The 21,777-nt window shown below is 37.4% G+C and overlaps 1 protein-coding gene across 1 annotated transcript in view; it reads left to right on the top strand.

Annotated features, from left to right (window-relative positions):
• Nucleotides 1-21,777, top strand: part of ADGRV1 (adhesion G protein-coupled receptor V1) — a 542,844-nt gene that overhangs the window by 131,922 nt on the left and 389,145 nt on the right. The window contains exons 39-50 of the mRNA XM_018050044.1: nt 3,575-3,668; nt 5,754-5,832; nt 5,938-6,076; nt 6,698-6,839; nt 8,476-8,738; nt 10,583-10,758; nt 11,552-11,676; nt 15,185-15,342; nt 15,433-15,579; nt 15,905-16,012; nt 19,746-20,010; nt 20,745-20,867. Coding sequence (XP_017905533.1) covers nt 3,575-3,668; nt 5,754-5,832; nt 5,938-6,076; nt 6,698-6,839; nt 8,476-8,738; nt 10,583-10,758; nt 11,552-11,676; nt 15,185-15,342; nt 15,433-15,579; nt 15,905-16,012; nt 19,746-20,010; nt 20,745-20,867 — 1,819 coding nt within the window. The remainder of the gene's footprint in view (nt 1-3,574; nt 3,669-5,753; nt 5,833-5,937; nt 6,077-6,697; nt 6,840-8,475; nt 8,739-10,582; nt 10,759-11,551; nt 11,677-15,184; nt 15,343-15,432; nt 15,580-15,904; nt 16,013-19,745; nt 20,011-20,744; nt 20,868-21,777) is intronic.

Raw genomic sequence — 21,777 nt, 5'->3', positions numbered from 1 at the left:
ATTATGGTCAAGCTTAAAGTAATCACTAGTGACTGAAATTGTGTTTTAAATGATTTTTCACATTGCAGAATCTTGTGCTGTTTTGGGACCTGGTGTTTCAACTACCTAAATTCACTTCCAAGAGGTTTATGAAAATAATACCTATGGAGAGGGTAGGAGATGACTGAGGCAGAGGGTGGAGGAAGGGAGAGAGTAATATTGCCTTAGAAAATGAATTTTCAATTACTGTGTATTTTGGGGGTTCTGTTTCTTGAGAATTCTTATTTTCTCAGAAGCTTTTTACATTTACAAAATTGTAAGTACTAAACCATCTACCATCTGAAGTCAGTAATTCTTGTTTTGTTGATTACCATGACACTGTGACCTAATACAATAATTTGAGAATTCTAACACTGTAAGATGAAAGGTAATATTATTTCAGTCTGTGACATACGACACAAGATTTGATGAAACTTTAAGGTGATCTTCTTTCAAACATAGTATCTGTTAATGTAACAATAAAAATAAATTATTCCTCAGATATGTTAGTTTTTAAAGCAGAAAGTCACCTTTCAGGGGTCTAGTTTACAGAGTCTTATTCTCTGAACACAGAATTTCAAAGTTTCCTTTGTTTCTCCCTAGGTCTTTGTCACCTTTTTGGTTCTTAGATTATTAGCACAAGATTAAAAGACCACAGGTCTGTATGTGCAGAAATAAGCCAGGCCGGGGGGATATGTACAGAATATACAGGCTGAGGAGAGTTGTTCTGTGGGGATGGGGTATGGTGGGGGTAGATGGGAGACAGTCCCTGTACATCGCTGCTTCCGTAATTCATTGTGTATTATAGAAGACAGAGCCAGTGACTTGTATTTTCTTAAGTTTTCATGTGGCCACATATCTCCATTAAATAAAATGAAGAGAGAGGTATATACACTGATATTGTGTATTCATATATATATATATATATATACTGGATTTCTGTGTAGATATTGCTGTCTGTCTAGTTACTGATGATGTGGTTTTGCTAGTCCTCCTGTTTTGAGCACTTGCCTTGTTAGTCATTAATCATAGTATTGTATGAAAATTAACCATCACTAGTATCTGTCACTCTGTAGGGACTCACTCTAGGGCCAGGTACTCCATATGCATTATGTATAACCAGTTTTACATATTTTTAGTCAATATCCCCAAAGCAGCTATTATTTCCCTCATTATAAACTGGAATTGGACTTCCCCTGGTGGTCCAGTGGTTAAGCATCTGCTATGCATTATGTTTAATCAATTTTACATATTTTTAATCAATATCCCCCCAAAAAGAAAGTGAAAGTGAAGTTGCTCAGTTGTGTCCGATGCTTTGCGACCCCATGAACTGTAGCCTACCAGGCTCCTCCGTCCATGGGATTTTCCAGGCAAGAGTGCTGGAGTGGGGTGCCATTTCCTCCTCCAGGGGATCTTCCTGACCCAGGGATTGAACCTGGGTCTCCCGCATTGTAGGCAGACGCTTTACCATCTGAGCCACCAGGGAAGTCCCCAAAGTAGCTGTTTCCCTCATTATAAGTTGGAATTGGATTTCCCTGGTGGTCCAGTGGTTAAGCGTCTGCCTGCTGATGCAGGGGACATGGGTTCGGTCCCTGCTCCATGAAGACCCCACGTGCTGCAGGACAACTGAACCTGTGCGCCACAGTAGCTGAGTCTGTGCTCTAGAGCCCAGGAGCCGCTATGGCTGAAGCCCACCCACCCTAGAACCTGTGCCCTCCAGCAAGAGAAGCCTCTGCAATGAGAAGCCTGTGCACAGCAACTAGAGGGTGGCTGCTGCTCACCGCAGCTAGAGAAAGCCCATGCACAGCAACAAAGACCCAGTGTGGCCCAAAAAAAAAAAAAAAAAAAAAAAGATGGCAGAATTGAGGGCTGAAAGTTTTAACAACTCAACTAAAATTACAGAAATGTACTAGGTCTCTTTGACTACAAAGCCTGTGTTTTTCCCACCGTGTTATTCTGTTCTTCACTCTTAATTGGATATGAAAGCAATTTACCATCTTTTATTATATTTAAAATAATATTAAGCTTGTATATTTATATAATTGGTTTACATATTAGTCCAGGTAAAAACTGAAATCAATATAAAATGATTTCATGTGGTTCCACATGATAACATATAATCAGGTATAAAAGTTTAATCATTTTATTATTATTATTTTTTTAAATTCAGCTCTATTGAAGTACAGTTAGCCCATGCTGCATGGTAAACTTATGTAAAATCTTAAAAAGTATATAAAATTGGAAGATAGTTAAAGCATATATTGTGTTGATTTGAGTTATATTTACATTGTGAAAGGATTTTGCATATCTAGTTAACACCTCCGTCCCCTCATGTGTTTATCTTTTTGTGTGTGTATGAACATGCACGTTCTACTCTACCAGCAAATATCAGTTACACAGAAGGTGTTGTCAGCTAGAATCACCGTGTTTTACTTTAGATCCTCGGATCTGTCATCTGTAGCTGAGTTTGTACTCTTTTAACAATTCCTTCCCTACCCCACCCCCAACTTCCCCACCTAGCCCCTGACAACTGGTTTTCTATTCTCTGTTTTATGAGTATGACTCTTTTTTCTTTTTAGATTCCACATATAAGTTCTACCGTACAGTATGTCTTTGTCTGGCTTATTTCACTTAGCGTAATGCCTTCAAGATCCATCTTGGTTGTCGAAACGAATGATTTCCTTCTTTCTTGTGGCTGAGTAATGTTCCATCTTATACACCACATCTTACCCCTTCATCTGTCGATGGGCACTTAGGCTGTTTCTGTAACTTGGCCATTGTGAATAATGCTGTAATGAATATGGGAGTGTATATACCTCCTCATTATTCTATTTTCATTTCCTTTGGATAAATACCCAGGTGTACGATTGCTGGTGGTTCTATTTTTAAGTTTCTCAGGAAGCTTCATATTGTTTTGCAGAGTGACTGCACCAGTTTACACTCTCACCAACAGTGTAAAGGGGTCCCCTTTCTCCACATTCTCACCAACACTGATATCTTTTTGATAATAGCCATTCTAACAGGTGTGAAGTGATGTCTCATTGTGGTTTTGACTTGCATTTCTATGATGGTTAGTGACATTGAGTGCATTTTCATGTACAGGTTGGCCATTTGTATATCCTCCTTAGAAAAATTTCTATTCCATTCCTCTGCATTTTAAATCAGATTATTTGTTGTTTTGCTATTGACTTATACTACTGTTAAAATATATTTTGGATCTTTGTGATTTGCAAATATTTTCTCCCATTCGATAGGTTGCCTTTTCTTTTGCTGATGTTTTCTTCTGCTATGAGGAAGCTTTTCAGTTTGATGTAGTTCCACTTTTTATTTTTGCTTTTATTGCTTTTGTTTTTGGTGTTAAATCCAAAAAAATCATTGCTAAGACATGTTTTTTTTTTTTCTGACTTAAATCTTTTCTACTCTGTGTTTGAATTTTTATATTTTCTGTATACCATTTAAATATATATATTTAAAAGATAATTTCAAACAGCAGCTTGTGAGACGTAATTCCTTTGAGAGCGTAATTGTAGAGAATTTAATGGGTGAATTTTTGCAGGACGATATACCAGAACTAGAAGAATGTTTCCTCGTGAATTTAACTCATGTGGAACTTATCATGGCTCCTTTCACTTCGTTTCCTCCTAGATTAGGTATGGTGGCCTTTTTTGTTTGTTTGTTTCTGGTTACTCACTGCAAATGAAATAAAATTTCTTCAGTTTTTAATCAGAAATGATCATTGTGAAGTTTGCTAATCTCAGCTATATGTGAAAATATGGTGAGCTTTTAGTTTTAGTTGAAAGACCCTCATATATTGTAGTTGTGTGCATTGGACAGCATAAAGACATTTAAGAATTCCTGTGTGATGCTTCTTTAAACATTGCAATTATTTTATAAACAAATTTGTAATCTTCAAAATAGAATTAGTTCTTATGAAGTCATTTTCCTTTCAAAATTTAATTTGCTGTTTTCATTAGATCTCCAGATTATCAGATGTTTTTATGTTCTCGTAGATTAAGAACAGCATTTGTTTGTTTGTTGTGTTCTCTGCTTCTGTTTTGACTTTTTATCTCTTTCCTTTCATGCTTTAGAAAAGACTCAGTTAATTCGTTACAGACTGAAAGGTAAAACTCGAACCTCAGTACAAATTTATGTAGATTACTTTAAAAAGAGAAATTCTTCCTATTAAAACACAAACTCCTGTTCACGATTTGGACATTTGATATTGGAAAGTTTTTTCGAAACTTTCAGATGTGATGGCCTGGTGGGGGGGTGGTGGTGAGTAGCACTGAGGTAGCCTGCTCCCTGTCCCTTCGTTAGAAGGTGTTCTGGGCAGAGGGGAGATGAGTCTGGGTTAAAGGGGGAGAAGCGTGGCCCTACTGGGGCCTGAGGAATGGGACTTCCTCACTCACTTCTGAGGCTCAGTGTGACAGCTTTGAAAGTAGCAGAAGGGAATAATCAGTTTTTAATTTATTATTTGGAAAGTTTCCATTTTTATGCAAAAGGAATACATGGTCCCAGTGACTAGGTTGTTTATATTGAGCAGTTACTACAAGGTTATTACTGTTCACACTAAGAAAACTTGCAGAGTACATCATCTTCCCTGTACTCAGAGATAATTTGAACAATTTAGCTTTGGGTTAGTGCTTTCGGATGCTCTTATTTCCAAGTGTTTTGCATATCAGGACCATCATTGCTTAGTAGTAGAAGTCGTAGTAGTGTTGGTCACCCAGTCGTGTCCGACTTTGCAACTCCATGGACTGTAGCCCGCCAGGCTTCTCTGTCCATGGGATTCTTCAGGCAAGAACACTGGAGTGGGTTGCCATTTCCTTCTCCAGGGGATCTTCCCGACCCAGGGATTGAACCCGGGTCTCCTGCACTGCAGGCAGATTTTTTATTGTCTGTTATATTTGCCCGTTTTACAGATGAGGGAACTAAGGCTAAGAGAAACTGGGAATCATGCTGCAGTCATGCAGCTAGGAAATGGTGGGACTGGGCCTCTGCCCTGTAGCCTCTAGTCACAAATCCTGATGTATGCTTCCTCGACGTTATTGATCTCCTGACTCATAGAGAAGGCCACTCTCCTTACCCTTCTTCACCTAGACAGCTGTCATAAGGATCCGAGAGTAAGGCGGAGCTTCTGAAACTTAAAAAATAAAAGTCAAACATATTAAAAAACAGAGCAAAACAGTAACTGGTTTAGTTACTATTTCCAGACTGAATAATAGATATTGGTAACATACTGAGCTTGGTGAACAGAATACAGAATAAAAAGGGATTAGAAAATTTACATTAAGCTTAGTCCTTATTCCACTTAACCTTTCCCCTTCTTTCCCACCCATCCCAACTTCTGTTTGTACCCCATCTCTCTCTGCCTCTTTGATGCCTGTATTTTTCTCTGCAGCACTTCCTCTCCTCCTCTCCCCAGTTTTTCCTTCTTCTTTCTCCTTCTTGCAACTATCCCTTAGTTTCCTTTCCTCTTGAAATGGCTTAAAATAATAGAAATAAAACCATAGCTCCAATTGCTTATTTTATCTTGTTCTCAGTTGATTAGATTTCTATGAGTTAGTGGTGTTTGTTAGCAAAAGCTTGCTTACCCATACAAGTATTTGTATATTAGCATCTTTTGATTAGTGTTGACAATACCTCTGTATACCAAAGATATGGTCTCTAAATTCTGTATCAAATAGTTCTCTTTTTGATTGCTTATTTAAAGATATGTTTCTATGCTCTTTCAGATTCAGAGGGCTTGACTGCCCAAATCATCATTGATGCGAATGATGGTGCTCGAGGCGTAATCGAGTGGCAGCTGAGCAGGTAAAGCCAAGGCTGTGTGAGAGCTCTTAACGGAGTTTCAGATTCTTTACTGTCTAGTGGATAGAAGCTTGTAAGGGAAAAATGAATGTTTTCTCTTTATCATAGGTTTGAAGTAAATGAAACCCAAGGAAGTCTAACATTGGTAGCCCAGAGGAGGACAGGGGCTCTTGGCCCTGTTTCCCTGCTTGTGTATGCCCAGAATTTGGAAGCACAGCTGGGAGTGGATTACGCCTTTACACCAATGGTGAATTCATTGACAGTTACAGTGATTTAGGGCCTGTACATCAGTTAACCTTGAAATAATAAACTACTCTGTATTCCACAGTCAATTAGAGTCAAAGAGTTCCACTTGGTGGAATAGCTCTCTTCACTGTTTCGGTAAATTATATAGATTGAATTTTCAGTAGTTTCAAAGATTATTCTGTATTTTACTTCATTCATTATTTTATTGTAATATTTGATACTCACTTTTCTTTTATTCATTTGCTATCTAATTGCAATGTTTGATACTGGAGGACAGACATTATTGTGTTAAATGAGTTTATATAATTGATGACCTTACCAGAGTGCTTCTTATGCTTCTTGAAAACGTTACTGCTCTCATTTCTTTGCTTGACTTTACTGAAACACCTTTAGTGTTTGAAAATATTTTTTGTCTTGTCTCTTATTGCCTTTTACTGCTTAGTCAAATGTTTCCTTTCTTCCTACTGCTTTTTAAACTTAATTGAAAAAAAAGGTCCTGAAAAAGTAAGGAAAAAGTCCTGTAAATAGCTTATTTCACAGTCCTTCGTATTTATCCCCAAACATTTAAAAATGACTCAGCGTATTAAAATATAATACTGCCTACTTCTGCCTCTTGGACCAGATTCTTCATTTCGCTAATGGAGAAAGGCATAAAAACGTTGACATAATGATTCTTGATGATGACATTCCAGAAGGAGATGAAGCATTTCAGCTGATTTTAACAAATCCTTCTTCTGGACTGGAGCTGGGAGAAAATATAGTAGGTAATTGATGATTTATACACAGCTCCCTCTCACCTCTCTTCACTCCTGAGTGAGCCCTGTGGTATGGTGGGGCATTGACAGCATCTGCCACGGTCACACATTAACATTGTGCAGTTTTTTCATGTAAGTCTTTTGACTTTGATTCCTAGGTATTGTTACTATTATGAACTAGGTCCCTTGTAATTATATTTTTAAGTGCTTATACATCCATCTACAATGCAGGAGACCCTGGTTCGATTCCTGGGTGAGGAAAATCCCCTGGAAAAGAGATAGACTACCCACTTCAGTATTCTTGGGCCTTCCCGGTGGCTCAGAGGGTAAAGAATCCTCCTGTAATGTGGGAAGCCTGAGTTTGATCCCTGGGTTGGGAAGATCCCCTGGAGGAGGGCATGACAACCCAGTCTAGTATTCTTGCCTGGCAAGAATGGACAGAAGACAGAGGAGCCTGGCAGGCTGCAGTCCATGGGGTCACAAAGAGTTAGACATGACTGCACAACTAAGCACAGCACAGCATATATTATAATAATCTTTTAGATTATTTAGAGATATTATAATAATCTTTTAGCTTATTTAGAGGTATTATAATAATCTTTTAGAATGCATGCTCTGAAGCAGATTTCCTAGTTTTGACAGCTATTCCTGCCACATCTAGGCTTGTGAATGTCCATGCATTGCCTGTCTGTGGTTCAATCATTCGTTCTGTGAAATGAGAATAATAATAGAATCAATTGCATGGGGATACTGTGAGCATTAAATGAGTTAAGAATGTAGTAAGCAGTTTGTAAGTTCTCAGTAGTAATGGTTGTTGTTTTGGCTGTTACTAACATTATTAGTAGTGGTAGTAGAAGATAGAAAGCTCTTGATTTCTGAAGGTTCAGTCAGTTCAGTTTAGTCGCTCAGTCGTGTTCGACTCTCTGCAACCCCATGAATCGCAGCACGCCAGGCCTCCTTGTCCATCACCAACTCCCGGAGTTTACCCAAACTCATGTGCAGTGAGTTGGTGATGCCATCAAGCCATTTATTCCTCTGTCGTCCCCTTCTCCTCCTGCCCCCAATCCCTCCCAGCATCAGGGTCTTTTCCAGTGAATCAACTCTTCGCATGAGGTGGCCAAAGTATTGGAGTTTCAGCCTCAGCATCAGTCCTTCCAATGAACACTCAGGACTGGTCTCCTTTAGTCAGCTTATATTTTGAACTCTTGTAATACTGCTAATATTTTTTCTCTTGCCTTTTTGAAGAAGATAATCACGATGACTAGAAATAGTGGCATGTTGATGCTTCCTTTCTATTGCTTTTATACTGTTACCTGGCTGGTAGCTCCAGGGCAGTGCTGAACAGTAGCAGTGATGAGAGGCATCACTGTCTTCTTATGTTTCAACATTAAACTTTAGTACTTTCTGTTGGCTTCTGAGAGATATTATTTTATCATGTTGAAGAAGCTGCCTTTTGTCTCAAGATTACTGTCTTTTTATTTATATCATGAGTGAGAGTAGAATTTCATTAAATGCCTTTTAACATTTATTTTTAAGATGATCTAGAAAAGCATTGGCCTAGTTTACAATGAAGTATCCACATACTTCCCACCACTTATAACCCATTCTATTTTAATTTATTGTTTTAATATTTTTATGCTGACAGCCTTCATTACCATTCTTGCTAATGACGATGGCCCTGGAGTTCTGTCGTTTAACAATAGTGAGCACTTTTTCCTACGAGAACCGACAGCTGTCTATGTCCAGGAGAGTATGGCAGTGTTGTATGTTGTTCGGGAACCTGCCCAAGGACTGTTTGGAACTGTGACCGTTCAGTTCATTGTGACAGAAGTGAATTCTTCAGTGGAGTCGAAAGACCTGGCTCCTTCCAAAGGCTATGTTGTTTTAGAAGAAGGTGTTCGTTTCAAGGTACAGGATGAACGTTTAATGAGAATGAATGATTAATATTTACAAAATAATTTTCTCTTCGAGGAGCCCCCTTGATCTTAGAAAAAAAAAAATCCAGGTTAGGGGATAGGTGAAGATAATGACTAGATTACTACTGTATTGTCTGTATAGAGTGCAGCTGGAGAAATTTGCTCCATTAACAGAGTTGTGAAATGTGCAAATAACAAAGAAAATATGCATATTGGTGCTTTGAATGTTAAGTATATTTAAATGACATGCTTCATGTTATATTGCCTTTAAATCATAAACTACAAGAAACTCCAGGCCCTTCATTGCAGTCATAAGCAGTAGGTAGTCATTCTTTTTGCCACATTGTCATTAAACAAAATACAGCTGTTTCCTTCAGACAGCTTGTTTGAGAAGCAAGTATCTTATGAAAACAAGAATAGCTTATTGGAGGAGGAATGCTGGATTTAGGATGAATCATAAATTGAACTATGTTTGCAGAAGTTCATTTTCCGAAACTTCTTTTTCTATATAGTAATAATTTTCTGCTCCTGCTACTAAACTTTATTTTTAAAACACAGTTGAGGTTTAAAACAACTGATTATATTAGCTTAAGATATCTTTAAGCCAAGTATATAAAGTATAATATCTAAAATAATACATTTTAAAATATTTCACTGGAAAACAATCTGTCTAATAATTAAATAGTTCTATTTATGATCAATTTGTGTAACCATCACAATTTTGAATTCATTTTTATTTACATGTCCAGTTTTTTTTGTGTGTTTTGGAAATTTAGAACATTTAATTGATTTGTTCAGGGACACTTACATCTTGATATAGATGAAAATAATTTAAATTTGAAGTTTTTTATGAATTTCCTGTTGCTTTACATTCACATGCTTTCCTTTTTTAAAAGAAGTTTTAAATTTTATCTATATAACTTTTTGTATATTTTAAACTTATTATGTATTTTTTTTCTTAAAAGACTTTTTCATAGTGTATTTAAAGAACTTTCTATTCATTAGGCAAATTAAATGTTTGAACAAATTGGACTAAATAGGTTTTTCTCTTACCTCTATAACTACTTTTTTCCCCACATATTTTTATTTTCTGAGATATAAACAGTAAAATACAAAAATCTTAGGCGCATGGTCGATGACTTTAAAAATATGTATACATCAATGTAACAACCACTTGGATTAATGTGTTAAACATTACCATCAGACAGAAGTTTCCTTCTTGTCCCTTACCCTCCCCAGATGAACATGCTTTCTGGTTTCTGTCATGAAAGACTCATTTTGCTGATTCTTGAACTTCTTATAGAGTCGTACAGTATGAATTCTTTTTGTGTCTAGCTTGTTTTGGTCAACACAATTTTTGATTGCACGCATGAGTAGTTGATGCTTTTTTAAATTGCCTGGTAGCATTTCATTGAATAGATGGCTGTTTGTTTATCCATTCTCCTGTTGATAAACATATTGGGTTGTTTCTAATTTGTGCTTTTTAAGCGTGAGTCCTAGGTTGAAATGAAACTAATGTAGTTATATAGCTAGGGCAGGATAAAGAAGTAGCAAAAAATGAAGACCTAAATTTAGTTTTTAAATCTCAGTGCTATTTTCAAATACTGTACATATTTATTTTTAGACTTTTCAGTGGACTAAGTCACAGTGTTGATAATCTTGAAAACTGTAACTTGAGAGAGTTGTTACTATTACATTTTGAGGCTCAGTATTAAAATAAAAAAGAGGAGATAATTTCCAAAAGTATTATTTTGTTGTCAAAAAATGTCAAATTACTCTATATGTATGTGGCAAAAATACTGAATTCTAGTAATAATGTTTTGCTTATGTTTTCAGGCCCTGCACATATTTGCCATACTGGACACAGAACCAGAGATGGATGAGCATTTTGTTTGCACCTTGTTTAATCCGACTGGAGGTGCTAGACTAGGGGCACATGTTCAAACCCTTATAACCATTTTGCAGAACCAGGCCCCTTTGGGGCTATTCAGTATCTCTGCAGTTGCAAATAGGTATAGTGTATTCATAAGAAAACTGTCATTTCTGAAGCTAAGTTGGAAATGTGATATAAAGAAAATGCAGAGGAAAACTGATCTCTGTTACAGTGGGAACGTTTAAAATGAGCTCTAACTGATAGATCCAAAGAGGCCACATGTTGTCATAACAGGAAGCATCAAAAACGTAATGATGCCCTATTTAATGGTGGTGTTAGAGTTCTTGCTTGCTCGGAATCGACACTCTCAGTCAAGAGCACTATTTTGTGTTTTCAATAATAATAAAAAATGAGGAACAATGTAAATTATGTTTAGGTGCTCAAATTAAATGAATGACTTTTTTATATGACTTTTCAATCATATATTAACATGATTGGGCTTTAGAAATTCCATCTAGAAGGTAACAAATATATATATTTTTAATTTCTTACAAATATTCCAGATCTAGTTTTATTACCATGTTAAGAGTTTTCTGATTTGTCTTTTTCTCTGTTAAGTGGTTTTGATTTATGTGAAAAGAAACTTAGGAATGACAGGGCTTTATTTTGGAATATGTAGTGTGAAGTTACTGACTCTTAGCAGTTTCTTACTTTCATAGTATGAGATCATTGTGCTTTTGAAAATCCTCATAAATAAATGTTTTGAGCTGTAGATTCTAGCCTCCCTGCTGTGTAAAATTTGTGGATGGATCTCATCTTGATTTGTATAAGTTTAAAAGTATATTAAATATATATTAGCAATGTGATATAGATATTTAATATGTAGAAATGATATACTTTTTCTCTTTTCTGCAACCATTTGTTTCTTTTAGAGGCACCTCTGTAAACATTGAAGAAGCCAACAGGACTGTGTATTTAAGTGTGTCACGTACTAATGGCATTGATTTAGCCGTGAGTGTGGAGTGGGAGACAGTTTCTGAAACAGCCTTTGGCATGAGTACGTTTAGTTTCTTGTAAGAACAAAATTCTATAACCAAGAATGATTGCATGTTTAAGATTTACATTTTCCATTATGAGTTGGATCTTATGGCTCTACTGAACATGGATTATAAATATTTAATTCTTTGATTGCATTCACAAATGTTTATTGACTGTGTCCTGTGCCCGGCATGATACTGAACTTGTGGGGCTCAGAGTTTAGGGAGAGGAAGAAATAAATAAGTAAAAATCAGCTTGTAGTTTGAAGTACAATAAATGTTTTTTAAAGGTGAAGTTCTAAGTGTGAGAACATAAGACAATGCTTCCCAGGGGGTGTCAGGGTTTGAACTAAGACTTGAGGATGAGTGGGGTTTATGCACAGACCTGAGTTAGAGGAACATACAAGAGAAAGCAGGAAGCCAAGGCAGGAGTATAGAGCATATAAGTGAAAAACTGGAGTGGGCACTGGGTTTAGAAATAAGCGAGAGTGTTGAGTTTGGAGAGCTAGGTAAGACCAAATCATTCAAGAACTTGAAGGATATTATCACATGCATTAGTCTTTATTTTAGGGTTATGGAAAGTCTCGTGATCTAGGCATGAGGGAGGGCGCCCATGTATAACAGGTGGGGTGGTATGATCCCATTTATATTTTGAAGGCATCATTCTTGGTGCCATGGAAAGAATGGATTGGCACAGAAGAAAAGAGGAGATAAAGGGACAAACATAAGGGCAACAGATGGTGGTAGCTTGGACTAGGTGATAGACTGGATGTGGAGAAGGTGCTGGCTGTGACTCCTAGGTTTCTAGCTTGTGCAGTTGGTTGGAGAGTCATGTCTTCAGTTAGAAGGGGAGTACTGAATGGAAACAAAGTGTTACTTTGGTGAGGGGAGTAAAATATTTGAATTTGAGTTAAATTTTAGAAGACATTTCTTTAGACTCAATAAAAGGTCTCTGTCGGAGAGAGAAATTTGGGAACTTTCAGTGTGCATGTTGCTAAAAGTCATGGAAATTGATGTAAAACACTGGCCAGTGAGAATGGAGACAGAGGAGGGAAGAGGATCCAGACTGAGTCAAATGGAAGGAGTTGGGAGAGGGGAAGGAGACTTAGAAGACCTGGTGAGAAACCCAGGGGAATGCAGGATTGCAGAGTGCGGCAAAAGAGCTTTTTAAAAAGAGAGGAATGGTAACTTGTGCCAGCTGCTCATGAGAAGTAAGACGAGAACTGAAAAAATACTTGTTGTCATTAGCAAGAGCTGTTTGTTTAGAGGGATGCAACCCAAGTAACATTTTGTTTATTTATTTATTTATTTATTTTTTAATTTTAAAATCTTTAATTCTTACATGCGTTCCCAAACATGAACCCCCCTCCCACCTCCCTCCCCATAACATCTCTCTGGGTCATCCCCATGCACCAGCTCCAAGCATGCTGTATCCTGCATCAGACATAGACTGGCGATTCAATTCTTACATGATAGTATACATGTTAGAATGTCATTCTCCCAAATCATCCCACCCTCTCCCTCTCCCTCTGAGTCCAAAAGTCCATTATACACATCTATGTCTCTTTCCCTGTCTTGCATACAGGGTCGTCATTGCCATCTTCCTAAATTCCAAATAGTTTGAATCAAAGTGAGAGAATGCAGACCTCAAATATATGTAGCTAGCACAAGAAGTTTGGCTGAGAAGGTAGAACCTAGCAAGACTAGTGGTGGTGGTGGGGAGGGGAGTAGGATTCAGGGTTTTTGTTTATTTCTTTGGTTTGACAAGACCTGAGTACATATAACAGAGAAGGCAATGGCACCCCACTCCAGTACTCTTGCCTGGAAAATTCCATGGATGGAGGAGCCTGGTAGGCTGTAGTCCATGGGGTCGCGAAGAGTTGGACATGACTGAGCGACTTCCCTTTCACTTTTCACTTTCATGCATTGGAGAAGGAAATGACAACCCACTCCAGTGTTCTTGCTTGGAGAATCCCAGGGACGGGGAAATCTGGTGGGCTTCCATCTATGGGGTGGCACAGAGTCGGACACGACTGAAGCAACTTAGCAGTAGCAGCAAGTACATATAAATGCTGATGGAAAAGACATAGTAAGTAGAAAAGGATTGATTATTTAGACGAGAAAGGAAATAATTAATAGTAGTACAATTACCTTGGGCTTCCCTGGTGGCTCAGACAGTAAAGAATCCACGTGCAGAGTGGGAGGCCTGAGTTCGATCCCTGGGTTAGGAAGATCCCCTGAGGGAGAGAAAGGCTACCCATCCCAGTATTCTGGCCTGGAGAATTCAATGGACAGAGGAGCCTGGCAGGCTCCAGTCCATGGGGTCGCAAAGAGTCGGACACGACTGAGTGACTTTCACTTTCATAGTTGCCCGGAAGCCATGAAAAGATGAGAGCCAAAAAAAGAAAGATTATGGTTTCTAATTCAGAGTTAAACCTCTACATGGTTTGGGCTCTGCATGTGTTTTGTGGATGTACTTGTGAGAGTATATGTTGGAGATTCTTAAATCTCAACAGGCATTTTTTTATTCTTCATCCACCCTCTTCCTGAATTATGGTAGGGAAGGATTTAACCGTATCGTTAAGATTTCAGTGCAAAATATTCACTCTCTGAAGGTCAAAGCTGTGGTGTTTCAAAAGTGGCAAGGCAAGACTCAAAAATATTGGATTTCTAGGAGAGGAAATCACCAATGGATAGTACATAAAAGGCATTGGCATTATGACTTCTTGAACTGGTTATCTAAAAAGTGATCAGTAATTTACAGAGAGCCTAGGTTTCAACCTTGACATTTGTTCTTGGTATGTTATGTTTGAACCATTAACTAAAGTTTAAAAAGAACTGATCTTCTATGGGAAACTGTCATGATAATAGAACATGAGAGGGTTTTTAAAAGGTAAAAACTCCATTAGGTGGAGTTTTTTTGTTTTTGTCTTTGTTTAATTGTAGCTCAGACTTTTAGGACATGTATGAAATGTAATTACTGCACAGAATTTTAGGAGACGCAGGCTGATCAAATTTGATAGCCACTGGTAGGGAGTCTGCTTTGGCATTCTTAAAATATGTAACACGTGAAGTTAGAAATTATTGGATAGGGGTAGTTTCAAATTAATAGTGTTAAGCTTTTAAAACCCAGCATTTAGCATGTTTCCATAAAAGGTGTTTACTACTTTTAAATTTCTCAGTTGTATTTTCATTATCTTTATGGAAGCTGATAAAAATCATACTGAACATATTTCCCTTTAAAATATACATTTAATATTTATTTATAAATATACTCCAGAAATGTCTTTGTGGGTTTAGATATTAAAATTTTTCTTGTTTTTGTAAGTTGACTCTGTTACTGGTTTGAAGTACTCTAGTTTGTCTCTTTTCTTTCTTATATACACACACGCATGTGTGCACTTGCTTACCATGGAAATATTTCCATTTCTAGTAACAAACTCACTAATTTCATTGTTTAAATAAACTTTGACTAGGTGAAGTCTGGAGAGGATTTTACACAAGGAAACCATGGTTTATGTTTTTCAGGGGGAATGGATGTTACGTTTTCTACGTTTCAAAGCTTTCTGGATGCATCAGCTTCTGGCTGGTGTTTCTTTACTTTGGAAGACTCGGTACATGGTTTAATGTTAAGAAAATTGTCTTCTACTCTTTACCGATGGCAAGGGATTTTTGTCCCATTTGAGGTAAGCATCACTTATGTTATGGTACACAGACTAAAATGTACATGTAGATTTTGGATGCCTCCTGATTTCCTATTATTCCTTGTTTCCCAGGATTTAAGTATAGAAAATCCTAAAACATGTGAAGCTTTTAATATTGGTCTTTCCTCCTACTTTGTGATTACTCATGAAGAGAGAAATAAAGAAAAGTCTTCTGTTAATAGTGTGTATATGTTCACATCTGGATTCAAATTATTCCTGGTAAAAAAAAAACTTCACTTTTTTTGTAGATTGCTTTATTTAAAAGAAAAATCAGATTTGTGAGACTGAGCTAAATAGAAACTACTGTATATTCTATGTTAAAATGATAAGGGGCTTTTGTAAGTTAACACACATTTAGCAAATTGTCTTAATCCAGGGATATTTTTATCTTTCTTGAAATGACACATAGATATGCTTACCTAGGGATCAGAATGATTTTTCAAGTTTTGAGGTTCAAATATTTACTCAGCTTTGCCGTATTCAGGGGTTTTCTGTGTAAAATTCCCTTTAAATTTTTATCGTCACTATTCTGTGTTCTTTGCAGGTACAAACAATCAATATTTCAGAAAGTTCTCAAGTAAGATATTTTACTTCAGACAGTCAAGATTATTTGATTGTTGCAAGTCAAAGTGATGATTCTCAATTAACTCAGGTTTGATTCTTTTAAACTGAATTTTTTTTTATAATCATTGAAACACATCAAAGGTTTAGTCTGTAGATTTGGTATAAAAGAAAATTTGATTATGATAAAGTAGTAAAGATGAATATAGATATTGATTAGTCACAGTTAATTTTTAAATGATACAGTCTTTAGGAGCCAAGTGTAAAAATAGGCATGAATATTTAATTAGAATTTAATTGCATTGGAAAATATGGAGAAAAATCACACAACTGGTTTCACAGAGCTTCATCTTAACATTGCTAATGGGGCACATATCACCCCAGAAATCCCATATGTGTCTAATAAGCTGTATCACAGTGTCTTAATAAATATTTACTTGATAATTTTTCTTGCTCTTCCAACTTCCGTACCTGCTTCTCATCTCTTCACATTCAGTTTATGACTTTGTTGAAAGGAGAGCTACAAGGTGGAGATTGCTCATCTTCCCAACCCCAGATTCAGAAAGCTCCAGTACCCAGTCTTATTCCCCCTCCTGCTGCAATGGCAGAAGTGTTTCTTCTATAAAAACCAGGCTCCTCACATAGGGGTCCCTCTTGCCTTCCTTACGGTTAGTATTCCCTTTACTGTGCCACTAGCATCATTCTCAGATTATTATCAGTTCAGTTCAGTTCAGTTCAGTCACTCGGTCATGTCCGACCCTTTGTGACCCCATGAACCGCAGCACACCAGGCCTCTCTGTCCATCACCAACTCCTGGAGTCCACCCAAACCCATGTCCATTGTGTTGGTGATGCCTTCCAGCCATCTCATCCTCTGTCGTCCCCTTCTCCTCCTGCCCTCAATCGTTCCCAGCTTCAGAGTCTTTTCACATGAGTCAGCTCTCCACATCAGGTGGCCAAAGTATTGGAGTTTCAGCCTCAGCATCAGTTCCTCCAGTGAACACCCAGGACTGATCTCCTTTAGGGATGGACTGGTTGAATCTCCTTGCAGTCCAAGGGACTCTCAAGAGTCTTCTCCAACACCACAGTTCAAAAGCATCAATTCTTCGGTGCTCAGCTTTCTTTATAGTCCAACTCTTACATCCATGAGTGACCGCTGGAAAAACCATAGCCTTGACTAGACGGACCTTTGTTGGCAAAGTAACGTCTCTGCTTTTTAGTATGCTGTCTAGGTTAGTCATAACTTTCCTTTCAAGGAGCAAGCGTCTTTTAATTTCATGGCTGCAGTCACCATCCACAGTGATTTTGGAGCGCAGAAAAATAGTCAGCCACTGTTTCCACTGTTTCCCCATCTATTTGCCATGAAATGATGGGACCGGATGCCATGATCTTGGTTTTTTGAATGTTGAGCCTTAAGCCAACTTTTTCCAATCTGTGTAATAATCTTCACATTTAAAAAGTGATTTCTCTCCTGATCTCATCCCCCTTTACTTCTTGTTTCATTTCTTTTCTCCCCTCTGTAGTAAGATACCTTGAAAGAATCATCTACTTGCTTTGTAAACTTGTTCATGATTACTGATGACACTTGGCTTGCAAATACAGTGGATGCTTTTGTCTGTCATTATTTTGCATTACTTCCCATTAGCATTTGACAGCCACCTCATCCTCAAACTTAAAGCATCTCTTCTCTTGATTTTGGGATACCACACAGATTTTTGTTCTGTTTGTCTGCGTCATCTTTCTTGGTCTCCGGTGCTGCTTCCTTCTCCTGTTTCTGAACATATTCTGAACATAGATATCTTGGAGTTTTTCAGGTTCAGTTTTTTTTCTCAGTTATTATTTATAAAAATTGTTTTAAATTTATTTTTAATTGGAGGACAGTTGCTTTACAATATTGTGTTGGTTTCTGCCATACGTCAGCATGAACCAGCCATAAGTATACGTATGTCCCCTCCCTCTTGAACCTCCCTTCCCACCTCCCACCCCGCCCCACCCTTCTTGGTTGTTAGAGAGCATGGGGTTGAGCCCCCTGCATCATACAGCAAATTCCCACTGGCTGTCTATTTTCCAGCTGGTAACGTATGAGTTTCAGTGCTACTCTCTCGGTTCATTGCACCCTCTCCTTCCTGTGCTCTGTCCACAAGTCTCCTCTCTATGTCCGTGTTTCCATTGCTGCCCTGCAGATATCAGATTCAGTTTTGGTTCACAATTCCTTTTTTTTTTTCCCTCTCCACTCACTCTGACTATTTTTACCAGTCCTATTACTCTGAATATCAACTATAGGCTATCTTCCAAATTTACCAGTAGCCTTTTCTCTGTATTCTAGACCTCCTGTCTAACTGCATGTTGGCATGTCCACTTATATATAGTTTATGTAGCTAAGATTTAACATAGTGCAAACTAAACTGTAGATTTTCTCTATGAAACTTGTTTCAAGTATTTGCTTTCATCTTAGGAGATAGTACCCTCATAAATACGATTGCTCAAGATAGAATGCTGGGTTATAACTTTCTTGATTTTTTCCTAGTTATTCATTCCCATCTAATTTATTATAAAGTGTTTTTTATTATATCTCCCCAGACTTTTTTTGAGTATGGGCAGTTCTTTTCATCTCTGCTTCTTCATCCCCTAATCCAGGTCCTCGTCACTTCTCAGCACGCTAGTAAAGTAGCCTCCTAGCTGGTTCTCCAGACTTCTCTGACCTCCTCAGATACATGTGCCAAGTAGCTGGAGTAATCTTTAAAAAATATTAATTCATGTTGCTCCTCTTTTTAAAATTATTCAGTGATTTCCAATTATGTTTGAAATAAATTCTAGATTATTTAATACAGATAGTTAATAGTATAATTGTATCATCTTCTTTCCACAGCACAGTGCTGGGTCATGCCTGTTGTCCTGCAATGATTAAGATCGTCTCTTTCACCCTTCCTACAATGATTGTCTCTTTCACCCTGTGATAAATTGTATGGTCACCCAACCAAAGGAACCTCATGATCTTACCTGTCCTGTCTGATCTTCACTGCCCCAGTGCTGTCAACTCCATTCCAGCGGGGCCAGTCTTTGTTCAGCTTGTGATGAACATTTTCTACCTTAGAAAATCTGTCATGCCATTCTTTCTCATTTTATTTCCTAGGACAGTCATAATTCTCTGTCATACCTTCCTAACTGTTATGTTCAGCACTTGTCTCAGATTAATAATCATACATTTATATAATTATTTATGTGTTTATTGTTTGCCTTTTTCTACTAATTAATAAGATCCATAAAGGGAGAAGCAACTCTGTCTGTAACTTCTTGCATAATGTTTGGTTTATATGTAATTCTTTGTGAAATTAACCAGATGGCATAAGAAATCAGGTGGATTCAGGGTTTTCTTTTAGTTTTAAGTTCATGAGTATGCATTGCCACCTTCAGGAGTAAAAAGTTTAGATGGTTTATCTTTATATTTTATTGCTTGAGCAGTGAGTTATGATAATACAGTGTTGGGAAGTTTCTTTTCCAGTTCTGAAGTTTTAGTATTTGAACAATTTTTTTTTTTCTGTTTTTGAATTTCTCTTCTCTTTCTATCACCCACCCCTGCCCAGATGTATATTTGAAATTTATTTATTTTCAAATAACTTCTCTTCAGATCTCTGTGTATGCAGAGACACACACAGAGATAAGAAGAGGGAGAGAGCAATGAGAAATCATGTTTTGATATTTCCTCATTTATGAAAGTATCTTCCTAACTAAAGAGTCCTAGAGAGTAACATACGATATTGGCTCCATTCTTACAAGTGCTAAATCCCTAGTCACGAGCATTTTGCATTTGCTCATTCCCTGCAGGTCTTCAGGTGGAATGGAGGAAGCTTTGTGTGGCATCAGACCCTCTCTGTCCGAGGTGTGCTGAGCATGGCCTTGTTCACCAGAGGCGGCACTGTGTTTTTAGCCATTGCCCAGGCTAATGCCAGGTCAAACTCCCTTTTACTCAGGTGGTCCAGCAATGAGTTTACTAACTTCCAGGAAGTTCCCATCAGTGGAACAACACAAGTGGAAGCCTTGACTTCAGGCGATGATATTTACTTAATTTTTGTCAAAACTATCTTTCTAGGTAAGACCATAGAGTGTTTGCAAGGCATATACAGTTGTTATCAGAAGTACCTTGCATTCATATTATGTTCGTATGAAAATACTCTTGTAATAATTTTTTTTGGCTAATCCATAGAATATTTCTTGTTGAATCTATTGACTGTCAGGTAAAGATGGATTTGGGGAACAAAGAAAAACATTTGAAGTGTTATGTTCATAACCTGTAGGTTTTCTGAACCACTGTAGTAAAGATACTAAAATAAAACTGGAGTTGGGTTGGTAAAGTAGAAAGAATTATGAAGATTTTACACTATATGTGCAAACAGGTAACTTTTTATATGACTGTGCTTAGGATGCTATGGATAACCTGAAGTGGTAATAAATAGTGCCAAGTGACTTTTGATAAGACCATTTAAAAATACTCTCTGAATACAGATATGCTTTTTTTCTGCTTAGCGGTAGTTTCATAAGTAAAAATTCAACATTCCTAAAAAGCAAAACTTCAATATTATTCTTTTGATATCAGATCGTAATTAGTGGCTAAACCATGCTTATACTTCTTGTGGTGAATGCAAAAAGACTTTTGAAGTGTTTCCAAGTTGTATTTTTGTTTAATTGAATGAATTCTCAAGAAATGTCATACTCTTTGTTTCTTTAATTAAATCTAACATTTTTATTATAGTTTTATTGTGTAATTTTGTCTTTTTTTTCCTGTAACTTTTGCCTTCAGATTGGTCTTTTATTCTGTTATTGTAGGAGATCAGAATTCAGTTGACATTTTCGTCTGGGAGGCAGGACAGTCTTCTTTCAGATATTTTCAATCCCTGGATTTTGCAGCTGTTAATAAGATCCACTCTTTCACACCAGCTTCAGGAATAGGTAAAGCATTTCAAATGTTAACAGATCCTAAAGGAAGTGTGAAAAGCTGGAATGGTTTCAGTCTTACTGAATTAAAAGTAGTATCACTCTGCTGCTAAGTTGCTTCAGTCATGTCCGACTCTGTGCGACCCCATAGACGGCAGCCCGCCAGGCTCCCCCGTCCCTGGGATTCTGCAGGCAAGAACACTGGAGTGGGTTGATACGGATGTAAAATTAAGATCTCTTCAATAATATTTCCAGAATTCTTAGAATTTCAAAAGGAATGGACCCTGTGCTTGAGAAGAATCAGAATGACTAAAATAGTTCAGTTGGTCATTTGTGACCCCACGGACTGCAGCACGCCAGGCTTCCCTGTCCATCACCAACTCTTGGAGCTTGCTCAAACTCATATCCATAGAGTCGGTGATGCCATCCAACCATCTCATCCTCTGTCATCTGCTTCTCCTCCCGCCTTCAATCTTTCCCAGCATTAGGGTCTTTCTAATGAGTCAGTTCTTCGCATCAGGTGGCCAAAGTATTGGAATTTCAGCTTCAGCATCAGTCCTTCCAATGAATATTCAGGACTGATTTCCTTTAGGATGGACTGGGTGGATCTCCTTGCAGTTCAAGGGATTCTAAAGAGTCTTCTCCAACACCACAGTTCAAAAGCATCAATTTTAAGGGGAAAATTATTAGTGAAGGATAAATAAAGATAATGTATTTCTTTTGTCTAGAGAAAATTCAGAGTAACATTCCACGAACTTTTTAAAATATGAAAATATTTATAAGTGAGATAGCAAATATCCACATTTAAGAGTTTGTTTAAAGTCAGAAAATGATTATGAGAATTCTGCTTTCCTCCTTCACTCTCCAAACTTTCTCCTTTAGTCAAAATCCTTTCTGGGTCCTCTATACCTTAAATCCATATCAG

Source organism: Capra hircus, chromosome 7 (genome assembly GCF_001704415.2).
Source record: "Capra hircus breed San Clemente chromosome 7, ASM170441v1, whole genome shotgun sequence".
Taxonomy (NCBI): Eukaryota; Metazoa; Chordata; class Mammalia; order Artiodactyla; family Bovidae; genus Capra; species Capra hircus.
This window is presented reverse-complemented; position numbering and strand designations above follow the sequence as displayed.